At 39.7% G+C, this 12,126-nt stretch overlaps 1 protein-coding gene and 1 pseudogene across 1 annotated transcript in view; one reads left to right on the top strand and one right to left on the bottom strand.

Annotated features, from left to right (window-relative positions):
- The window catches only part of AAE18 (acyl-activating enzyme 18), a 37,096-nt gene extending 33,505 nt beyond the window's left edge, over window positions 1-3,591 (top strand). The window contains exons 12-14 of the mRNA XM_090016524.1: window positions 2,706-2,804; window positions 2,889-3,095; window positions 3,257-3,591. Coding sequence (XP_089872650.1) covers window positions 2,706-2,804; window positions 2,889-3,095; window positions 3,257-3,373 — 423 coding nt within the window. The 3' untranslated portion in view covers window positions 3,374-3,591. The remainder of the gene's footprint in view (window positions 1-2,705; window positions 2,805-2,888; window positions 3,096-3,256) is intronic.
- A 6,095-nt stretch (window positions 3,592-9,686) lies between these two features.
- Window positions 9,687-11,739, bottom strand: LOC149830455 (putative polyamine transporter At3g13620 pseudogene; annotated as a pseudogene).
- Window positions 11,740-12,126: the final 387 nt, after the last annotated feature.

Here is a 12,126-nt window from a genome sequence, read left to right as displayed (position 1 = left end):
CCCGGACCCCCCTTTCTGCAATGGCAAAAACTGTAAATCAGGCTCCGCAACTCATCAGCTTGACCCCTCCCCTGCACAAATTTTATATTTTATATTATATTATATATATATATATATATATATATATATATATATATATATATATATATATATATATATGCGGCACCCCCGCACCCAAGTTTTTTGAAAGTGCCGCACCCCCGCACCCATGTGACATAGTTTGGGAGCATTCATGTGCCTAGAAACCGTAAAAACATTTGTATGATGTTAAACTATATATATATATATATATATAACTGTTTTCTGTGCTATGTAAATTGGGCTAATTATCATCAATATTTTAGTCTTTTTGTTCTTGTAATAGATAGTGTCCACTAGGGACAGTTTACTCTTTGTATTAGTCTTTTGTTTTATTAGGCTGACCTTTTATGTAATCTGAAATACCCTTAGGGGTATTTCAGTCTTTTGTAATAGAGGTCAGCCCACTTGGGGCTGACTTTATGTTTTTTTTTATTAGGCTAGTTTTTCATTTTTTATTTTTTTATCCTATGTGACTGTTGGGAGTCGGGACAGCCCAACTAGTCGTTGGGCTGCCCCCCTTTGCTCTATCTTTTTGCTTATAAATAGGGGTCTTCCCTATAAAGTAATTTATGCTTTTCTAAGCATTCTTAATACAATTCTTTTTTATTTTTATTGTGCTCTCGCTCCTGTTTATGAGTGTGGTGTGTTAGCCCTTAGTGGCTTGTTGTATTTGGCTCATTAGTGGCCCTTGTATTTGTGGTTGTGCACTCTTTGTAGCCCTTTAGTGGCATTGTGTTTGTGCACTTGTGGTTTCATTTTATGGTATCAGAGCCTTGAGCTCTTGGAGGCTTGTGGATTCAAGAAAAAGGATGTGTTGAAGGCTCGGGGACTCATAAAAAAGATTGCGGTGGACCTATATCATCTTGAGGGTTCATCTCTCTTTCTCATCTTCTTCTCGTTTCCCCTCTTTTCTCTTTCTTCTCTCCAATGGTATGATACTGTAGGGGAAGGATGCATCCCCGAGGCAAATGTGCTTAAAGAACACACAAAGGCATTAGTGATCATTGTATGAAGTTGAGAGGATTGTACAATGAATGGCACATGTCCATGATCAAGCATGTATTGTGTGAACAGAAAAGAATTGAAGGATTTGAAGGAAAATACTTCATCTCCTTTAGAAAGTGGTAATTGATTATGATGTCATAAAGTAAATGTATTAGAAAAAAGAAAAGTTACCCCCATTTGGTACCAAATATGAAACTCCTCCTAATGAATAGAGTAGGAGATTTCATGAGAGATCCAAAGTAACAAGTGGTGAAAGGTTGGCTCTTTTTAGCAGAAAAATTAGTTCAAGATCAATCCACAATATGCTGGAAAATATGGATTTAGCTTATTAGGATGTGGTAGTGGATCCTTGTGTGGAATGTGAAGAACAGGTGGAAGTGGTCATGGATCTCACTATACAAGGAGTATAGGCACTATAGAGACGCATCATGGGGGCTGGTAAGAGGAGCCAACAAAACAGGAAGCCATGACAGCCTAAAAAAAGGAAGCCATGACAGCCTAAAAAAAGGAAGCCATGATTCAATCTAAATTACTCAAAAAAGGAAGATGGTTGGAGATCACATTGCTTCCTTAAAGGAAGTGCAAAGTTTGATGCTACATTTTAATGACTGATAGTCTTACCCATCTGATCATATCATTTCTTCCACTCATATGGTTTCTTGGATGACTTTTAGTACTCAAATAGATGTTGGAGCTACTAACCAACGTTGCTGGTGCAACACATCTATTCTCTATTACCAGCCCTTCTCTCAAGATTTGCTGGTGATTCTGCTCTATTTAATGGGTTGCATAATAATTTCCACTGCAAATTCTTCATATTTACAACCAATTGAATCAAATCAGTTATGGCATCTTAGTCTAGGACATGCACTTGTGTCTAAGATAAAAATTTCCATTGCAAATTCTTCATATTTACAACCAATTGAGTCAAATTGGTTATGGAATCTTAGTCTAGGGCAAGCACTCGTCTCTAAGATGTTAGTTTTGTGTGTAGGCATCGCTAGAGCTAATTCTGAATGAACTGAGTGTGATGTATGTGGAAAGGTAAAACAATATAGGAGCATGTATCTCATAGTTCTTTAGGAATTGAATTCTTCACCTTTTTGAGCTATTTCATCTGCAATGCCAATATTTTAGTTATATCAACATTTATATCTTTTGTAGATGATTTTCTCAAAAATTTGTTTTATACTTAAATTAGATCAAAAGATGATGTGTACTCTATACTTACAGTATACCAGAAAATGAATGCAGATAAATACATGACACTGAAGTGAGGTTAACGATGCTCAGAAAATAGTAGAGAATTTTTTGCCTATTATTTGGCATAATAATTTGATAAGTATGGATATAATTGTTTATTTTTTCCCCAACTTCCTATGGATATAATTACTACTCACCAAATTAAACAGCAGTAATCTTTTCCTTGGGATTGGTTCAATTCATATACTCTTTTATCTTTTTTATCTCTTCAGCCACACCAAAATTAGTTGACATGACCAGTCAAAAGCAAGGGTTGTACGCATGCATCATCTTTTGCTTTTGACCTGATTTGAGTATATTATTCTAGATTATGTTTAGCTCCATCGTACTTACATTTCTCAATTTGAAATGCAAAGCGTCTAAGACGACATGGAGATATAGTACAGAGGTTGGTTGGTGGATATTACATAGTACAAGGGAGAGCTGATGATACTATGAATCTCGGTGGTATCAAGGTACCTTGCTTGGGGGATTTTTCTGCTTGAGTAGAGGAGCATATTGGAATTTTAAAAAATTAAAGTTTAGACATGGTGGTTCAGGTTAGTGCAGTTGAGATCGAGCGTATCTGCAATACAGCTGATGATAGCATGCTCGAAACAGCGGCAGTTAGCATAAAACAGTTTAATGGTGGACCAGAACATCTGGTTGTAGTGGCGGTACCAAACAAAGGATCAGTGCCAGATCCAGATCAGCTGAGATCAATTTTCTCAAGAGCCATCCAGAAAAACATCAATCCTTTGTTCAAGGTTGCATTTTTGTTGCTCAATGGTTCCTCTTTAAGTGTAGTTGATCCATTTATTTATTTACTCAATTTTTCCTAAGTTTCATGCTGCTGCTGTTCTGTCAATTTCATTCAGGAAAATACATTTTCATCAGCTTTCTGTGTACTCTGAAATCTCCAATGCAGGTTAGCTTTGTCAAGGTTGTTGCAGAGTTCCCTCGAACTGCTTCAAACAAGATATTGAGAAGAGTTTTGAGAGATCAAATAAGGCAGGAGCATTCTGCAAGGAGAAGCAATTTGTGAGACGTTGGTAATTATGTGGTGTGAGTGAAGCATGTAGTTGTTTCTGTTTGCATTGCTGCTTACCTTGTCTTGTTTGTCATGTATTAACTGGCATCCAATGAGGATGCAATGTGAGAACAATTTAGGTTCGAACAAGCAAGATACACCGTGGGGTTATCTTTTGGAAATTTGGAGTCAACTATACTCATCCCAAAGAAAAGGAAATAATTTTTCTTAACCAGAAAAATGCAATGCAAGTAATTATCTTTTTCGAAATTTGGAACAAGATGGTAGGAATGGAAATTGGTGGGATTCGTGCTTGGATCATGGCTGACCTGGTTTGCACTTGATGGATCAGTGGATCTAAATCTGGTCTTAATCCAATCAGATTCGAGGAAGTTGCCTTGCATTTGATTTTATATAATGGTATCATATCTCAGAAGGGAAAAGAAGGTTGGAAATCTCATTGGCGATTAATCGGGAACCATCATTATTAGCTAATTGGGATTATTGGGATTTGTTCACACCAGAAATCCAATTTCTCAGTTAATCAGTCAAGTCAAGAAAATATATTAATTGATACCTTTATGTTAAGATATAACATTTGAAAAGAGATTATTGGTTTCTCAAGATTGATGTTTTCTGCCATGCTAACTCATGAGTAGACTTCTTTATTTCATGTAAGTCTAGAGTCTTTAGTTTAGTAAAGATGAGAAATAATGGTACTTTGAAAATTGTGAGGATGGGTGACATAGCATCAAAACCAATGGAAGCTGCAAGATGATGCTTAAAGATGTTCAATATATATCATATCTTCACTTTAACCTTATCATTACCAGCAAGTTTGATAAAGAAGGTTACAACAATTCACTTCACCATTAGAAGTTGAAAGCTTTAAAGGGTTTCTTCTCTTTGAAAGAGGAAATAAATAATGCACTTTACACGAAGTATTTCAAAATATGCAAATGACAAGTCAACACTATAGGCAAGAGTTACTCAATTGACTTTTGACATAATCGACTTGGACATACAAGTGAGAAAAATTTGCAAAATTTAGCAAAGAAGAAATTTCTTCTTGGCATAAAAGATATCTCTTAATCAATGTGATCATTGTTTAATTGACAAGCAATCTAGAGTATCTTTCAAAACTAATTAAAAAAACTATCAAAAGTTCTTGAATAAGTTCTTGAATATTTTGTTACTTTTATCAATGATGCTTTGAGAAAAGTATGAGCATATGTCCTAAAAAGCAAAAATAATGTTTTAGAAACTTTCAAAAGTTTTGTCCTGAAAAGCAAAAATGACGTTTTAGAAACTTTCAAATGTTTTCATGTCATGGTTAAAAGGAAAATAAGAAAACTATTAAAATGTATTTACATAGATAATGGTGGTAAATAAACCTCAAAAATGTTTGAAAGGTATTGAAAGAGTCATAATATTAAACATGAAAAGACATTGTTCATATCCCTTAATATAATAGTGTAGTTGACAGGATGAACTGCATCATTGTTATAAAGATTAGATAACATGTTCTCACTTGCTAGACTGTCAAAGATGTATTAGCTAAAGACTTTGCATAGCATGTTACTGGATAACTTTGTTTCCCTTAGTTCCTTTAAATGGAAACTATCCACACAAACTGGAACAATCTCTCACAAGCCCCATCACCTGAAGCAAGATTTTAACCGCTTGGAGGTAGGCCATATGGTGGGATGCCAAAATCTTTGGAGCCTTACCATCTGAATTAAGGTTTCTCATTAAATATAAAACAGATCTATGGATCTCTTAAGTGATCTCTTATGTACCATAAGAAAAAAGAAAGGAAAAACTCACGTTTTTTTTTTAACTTCATCATGATATACATTAGTTGGGAAATATATGGTACGGTGCTGCCTATGGTTTGCAGCAATCCTTCTTATACCATTGACGGTGAAGACATCCCTAGAGGCAACATTTCTTGATTTTTTTTTTTTGCAAAACCATTGCTGGATGTGTGTCGAAAAATGGAATTACGATGGATGTTGTTCTTTTGTGTGCTAAACATTGAAGGATGAGAGTTAGGGAGGAAAAGCTTCAATAAGTGAGGTTTACTTATATGTGATTCCTATCTCAAACAACGGTTGCAGAAAAAAATGCCTTGAATATGTGATTCCCATCATAAACGACATATTCTCAGAACTTTTTCAAATGGGCAACACAGTGAGCAGATTGCCATCGAAAGCGCAACTTTTTATGATTAAAATGGTCGATCCTTAACCTTCTGTATCTTTCTCAAGCAACATAAGGATCTCTCTCTCTCTCTCTCTCTCTCTCTCTCACACACACACACACACACACACACACACACAAACAAACTTTTTCACGTTGAAAAGAAAAATAAAAAACGCGTCCCATCATGTTCAGCTTTCCATATGTATTGAGTGAATGAAAGTAGCATTACTAGTGCTTGGAATGAAATATCCTCTTTCTGGTTTGTTTTGACGATTTTCTCATGCATTCGATGGAACTATGGATATTTCCACCATTTTCTGAGATGGATTTTGGTTTTAAAATTCTCTAACCTGTTTATTTGCAAGGGAAAACGGTAGTTTTCATGGAAGAAGTCCACACTCGGAATGTGTGCCCCAGGCTTTCCCACCCCTTAGGCCCTTCCCAATAGGGGTGGGCATCGGGTCAGCCCAGCCCGACCCAAGCCCATTTAAGTGTGGCCCGGCCTTGAGATGTCCCAGCTCATTTACTAATGGACCGGGTTTTGGCCCGGTTCTTAATGAGCTTAGTTTTGAAAAGCAGCCCGTGACCCGGCTCATTGGGCCAATGGACCAATGTTTAGCGGGTCAGTTCAGCCCAGCCCAGCCCAGCCCAGCCCAAACTCATTTGTACATTGTTTTCCATTTTCAGTAACTCTAATTCTTAAATAAACCAATAGTCTCATGCACCCAACCAATTATCTTTCTATTTCTCACAAAATTAATGCAATTAATTAGGTAAATAGTAATAATAGATAACTTTCCATGTACCCAACTAATTATGCTTCTAGTTTCTATAAAATTAATGTAACTAATTAGGTAATGGTAATAGTTATCAAGTTACTATGCAGTCAGCTAATTTATTTATATTTCATATTACTAAGAAATTAATTAGGTAGCTTAGGCCCATCGGGTCGGCCCGGTTGCCCATGAGCCAACCCGGACTCAGTAGCCCATGAACCGACCCGAGCCCGGCCCATGTATATAACGGGCCAGGTTTCAGCCCACTAGCTAACAGGTTAGGGCCTAAAACCTTGACCGAAAGCCAGCACATGGTGGGCCGGGTTGGCTTGGCCCACTGGGCCACCCCTACTTTCCAATGATCTTTGGTTCACCATCCCCCACTGAATGAACTGTCCCATGAGAGTTGTACTTCTCTAGGTGTCTCTTGATTTCTTTAAAGGACAAATATCGCCCTTGTCTGTTATAATTCAAAATGTAGATGCCATTTTAGATTCTTAAAACATGTGGAGCTCAGAACTTTTTTTCCCCTGGGAAGTCACTTGAATTCACAGTCATCTAATTGAGACATTCATATTTGTCTAATCAAATAAAATCGGACACTCTGAAGCTGTTTCAATCCTCATATGGAAAAAGAAATTTTTTGACATCTCTACACGGCCTAACGTATTGTTCATCCTGGTGCCTTCTTATCAAACATTACGATGCATTCATGCTTTCAATCCTTTTAGCAGACATCAAACGGGTGATCTTTCTCAGTTGCAGGTGAGTTTGTTTCATGACATTTCCTATGAAAGATGCTCTCTTTCACAGTAAATAGTTCCTTTGTCCTAATGTGAACAGTGGATCTGGTGGGGTTTAGACAAATATGGTTTTTGAAATGAAACTGAGTTTTTAGTTGAAGGTGATGTAAGATTTCCGCCTGCAAGTCAAGCATCTTTCCTTCTTCGTTGATAAGGGTTCAACCTCGGCAAGAATTTAGGCTCAGATTCAATTCAAGCTTTAGCGTGCAGTACCACTACCTCATACGGGAAACCTATAAAAAAAAATATGAGTTTGATTGTATAGAGACACTACCAAGACTCAAAAAAGACCATACAAGAACGATACGAGAACCATTAGGCTCCATCAAGGTGTGGGTATGTGTACTAGGCTAGAGGAGACGTCTAACAGAGTGTGTGTAGGGTGCTTGGGCTGCAAATGCTTGACTAGGGGATTTGAGAGAGTATGAATGTTGAAGGCCTAAAGATCATAGATCATAGATGCTTGAAAATAGGAGATGAAGTTTTATTTCTAGTTGTAGAGATGGATTCTAGACCTAGGTCTAGTGGATTCTGGGCTACAGAAACCAGGTGCTATGCATGTGTTTGAATATATTGAGCCAGGAATTTGAGGTGACACAATCTTATTGGACAGGGTTTTTAGTTTAGGGGCCATGAAATTGAGATTAGCAAGCTAAGGGGCTAAAGTTCTGGTTTTGAAAAGCTTATAGAGTGAGTTTTGGGATTTTTGATAAGTTTTTGAGGCCTAAGACACAAAGTGCAAGCTAGGCCTAACATAGGCAACATTGGCTTAGGCAACAACATAAGTTACTTGGGCAACAACCTAAGTTGTCGTCTATGCACAGGCTGCAACCTAAGTTGTCAACTGAATTAAATGGGTCTGAATCTAGATTGGATCCATTCATTAGAACAACTTGGCTTGCACATGAGCCAACTCGGGCTAGATCTGGTCCAAATCCAAACAGCTCAAATAACAAGGCGACAACCTAGCTTTGATGTGATCCAAATCCAAACTACAAGGGTGCCAACTGAGTTGGATTCGATCCAAATCCAATCAGTTCAAATGATGACTTGGGTTCAGATTCATACTTGAAATGATAACTAAGACCCAGATCCAAATAGTAAGGATGACAACTACGTTTGGGTGATAATTCTGGGCGACATTATAAAATGGATTTGAATTCAGAACTTGATCCAAATAGGTCAAAAATTTTCTTTTGGCCATAAATTTTGATCTCAATGTCGGTTTGAGGCAATTTTTTGTACGTTGAAAAATTATGATGTCCTATTTTAACTCTTCTTTTGGATGAAAATGTTGAAAACATCATATTTTTTAGGCCAAAAATTTATTTGAAGATATAATAATTTTGAAATAAAGACATCCATGTTTTGAGAAAAGAAATTTTTGGACAAAATCTATGAAATAATGATCAGTCAAAATTGAGGTGTCTATCCCTAAAAAAAAAAAGGTGAAACAAACGTGTCTATAAGAAATATATGGTGGGACCTACATAATAAATGCAAAAAAACTACTTTCCACCCACCCTCCTTGGTAAGTACTTTCCCTTCAAATTAATTCCTTCAAATGAAAAAAGCTTCTCTTGAGTGAGTGTAACAAACGCCCTGTTTTATGCTTTTTTCTATGAAATATACCCTTTCAAAGGAAAGAGGGCCTCTTAATTAAGGTACATGAAATAAACATCTTTGTGACAAAGATGTGGTGGAGGGAACATAATAAATTAAAAAAGAAATAAAAAAAAGTTCTTCAAAAATGGGTTAACACTTCGTCCCGTGAAAAAACACTTTTACTTCCTAGGTGAGAGAAAGTAGCATCGGTTGGGTAGGGGTGTAACGATAAAAAAAACTTGATTTACACTTCACAATTTTGTGATGCATACATGCCAAGCTATGCTTCTGCCTTTACCAAGGGCACATTTGGAATTCGAATCCAAATTACAAGTGATAATACTGGATTTGGAAAAAATTGAACAAAAACAAGCTAGTTACATGTAAAACATTCAATTGGGTCAGATTTTGATTCAGATCAACTTAAGATCTGAATTAAAATGCTGATCTGAATCCGACCTGGACCTGAATCCTAAAGTAATCCAACTGAACAGATCTGAATCCGAACAGAATGCACATTCAGTTTTTACTTAAAGGATTCATATTTGAAAATAACATGTGGAACTCAGAATATCTGGCCATGTCCGATCCGTCTGCAGCCCTATTCCTAATGCTTTTCTGAGCAAAGTTTCTCCATTTCAAACTTTCTTGCTTGCAATCAAACAGGCTTCATACAATTTTGTATAGAAGAACCTTTTCGGTAAGCCAACTTTTATTTAGAATTTTTTTTTGAGGGGTGGGCCACGCATCAGAAGATTCAGAACAATTCTTATAAAACTTGCTTGTGTTCGTCGTGCACTAAAGAAAAAGCACGAGCCCATGCATTTTTTAGCTGTTTGTTTATATTTTATAGCTACCGTAGCCATAAAACTTTCCCCTTTTTGCAACCCATTCCACTCAATAATTCAGCATTCAAAAAGGTGTTTGGTGGCATGCTTCTTTCAGTTTCACTTGAATTATGTACTAATAAATCAGTCAATACAGCAGCTGTCAAATATACAGCAGTAGCACAGGAGGATCAACAGTAGCAGCCCAAACGGGTAGCGCTTTTCAGTCATACTACAGAAATTTCATTTCATTGTTGCAAGTTGTTTTGATCAAATCTGACAAATGTGATCTACATGATTCACTTGGTGAAGATTTTATTTGAACGGTTAGGAACTTAGGATTCAAGTAAGAATTTTTGGGCAATTAAAAATATCAATAACTCTGTAAAAGCATCAACATTTTATAATTTAAAAACCATAATTTTCATACACAATCCAAAGATAATCGTCTAATCAATCAACCTGAATCCATGTTATCAAAACAACTTGCAACAATGAGATTTCAAGAGTAGCATGACAAAAGGCTACGAATCGAGGGACAATTTGAACCCGATTGGGAGCAGTAGAGCGGTGGCTGCTGCCTTCTTTCCTCTTTTTTTTAACAAAAACAAAAAAAAAAGGAAGAAGAACAAAGAAATTGGTAGCCCAAGTGCTTGAGGATGGACCCAACAGGTTCAGCATCAAGGATGATGACGGTGGTGATTCTCACCACGGGAAGAGATGTTCTGCGTTACCTCCTCTTCTTCCACTTCCTCCGGAACCTTGATGAAAGACACCCACTTCTTGGCCTTGCACAGCTTGGTGGCAAAGTACCCGGCGATCCCCAAGAGGGTGAAGCCGCCGCTGATCGCAAACACGAGTTTTCCGGCCATGACCATCACCGTGATTACGAACGCCGTGGGGAGGAAACACATGCAGACCATCCACGGGATGCCCAGCGGCACTCTGAACGGCCAGTTGAGCACCGAAACTTCCTCCTCAGCCACACGAACGTCGAGAACTCCAGCAGCATCCCCATGCTGTACAGGAAGTTGGCCGACGATACGATGCTGGTGAAGTTCATGTAGGACAGCGCGACAGTGACGACGGTGGAGACGAGCACCCCCCACGACGGCGTGTCGAACCGTTCCGACCTGCTCCCCAGGAAAGACGGCAGGTGGCCGAGCTCCGCCATCCCCAACAGCTGGAAGCTGCAGCTGCTCAGCTGCGCCTCGAATAGCCCCACGTTCGACAGCACCGCCCCAACCTCCACCCAGAACTTGAGCCACTTTCCGGCGAGCATCCCGGCCACGTCCGCCAGGTACCCGTCGGACCAATCGCTCTGCCGGAGCTCCAGAGCGCCCGTGCCCGCTAGCAAAGGGATGAGATAGAAAGAACACGTCAAGATTCCGGCGAAGAATAGCGCCGTCGGGTAGGTTTTCTGCGGGCGGTCGACTTCTCCGGCGAGGGTGCTGGCGTTGTCCCAGAAATTGAGGTTCCAGAAGAGGGTGTTGAGATAGAGCGACCAGTCCTTCTTCTCCTGGCCCTTGTTCAACCACCGGGAGGGCCTGATCTTGGGGATGGAGATGAAGAGGAGGAGGACGAAGGGGGCGAGGGAGACGGCGGCGAGGGCGACGGCCGTCCAGCCGACGATGGTGAGGCCGGTGTAGTTGAGGAAGGCGAGGGAGAGGTTGAAGAGGGAAATGGCGAGGTAGCGGTAGGGGCCGCCGGAGAAGACGAGCTTGAGGTAGTCAACGCAGAGGGCGGGGTAGGCGGCGTTGTTGATGGCGCCGCTCAGCCACTTCCACCAGCCCATCATGAAGCCCCAGAAGGGGCCGAAGGCCTGGGTGGCCCAGATCACGTAGCCGCCATTGCCCGGGTAGGCGGTGGAGAGCTCCGCCGTGATGAGCGCCTCCGGGATGCTCCATATAAGCGGGAACACGAGGAAGCCCACGATGGCGAACAGGGGACCCGCGGCCTGGACGACTGGCTCCTCGCCGAAGGGGCCGCCGGAGACCTCGAAGTAGATGAGGAAGACGAGGGGGATGAGGGTGAGCTTATTGACGGAGTAGGTGGTGGCGTCGGTCGGTAGCAGTAACTGGTGGTTCTGCCGGTCGTCTTCGGCGTTGGTAGCCGGAAGTCGGTGGGTCGACGGGGAAGTGCCCATGGAAGAGCGCCTGTATGGGTTCGGCTGCCCTGTGATCTTGAATCTCGTTGGTGGTCATTATTGCGTTGCTGGGCTGGTCGTTGAACGATAGAATCTCTCTCTCTCATTTTGTGGTCAAAGGCCTCTGGCCTCCGAAATAATGCAGAAAGAAGAGAAAGTTCGGAAGAAAAAGATAGGTTAGTCTTTAAAAGGTTTGCTTAGATAGGCTTACTTTATCTTTTTTTATCCCACTGTCTTAATATATAGATTGTATGTTTCTGTTTTTCTTTGACTCAATTTTTGTATATAAGCTTAGCGAGAGATTGTTGGAACGGGCAAAAGCAAAACACTTAGAGATAAAGGTTTTATTTGAAAACGATTTTGAAAACTGTTCAAACATATCCACGAATGGGTCTTGTTCCTAGAT

The sequence above is a fragment of the Nuphar pumila genome, chromosome 8 (genome assembly GCF_984573655.1).
Source record: "Nuphar pumila chromosome 8, dmNupPumi1.hap1.1, whole genome shotgun sequence".
NCBI classification, from domain to species: Eukaryota; Viridiplantae; Streptophyta; class Magnoliopsida; order Nymphaeales; family Nymphaeaceae; genus Nuphar; species Nuphar pumila.
This window is presented reverse-complemented; position numbering and strand designations above follow the sequence as displayed.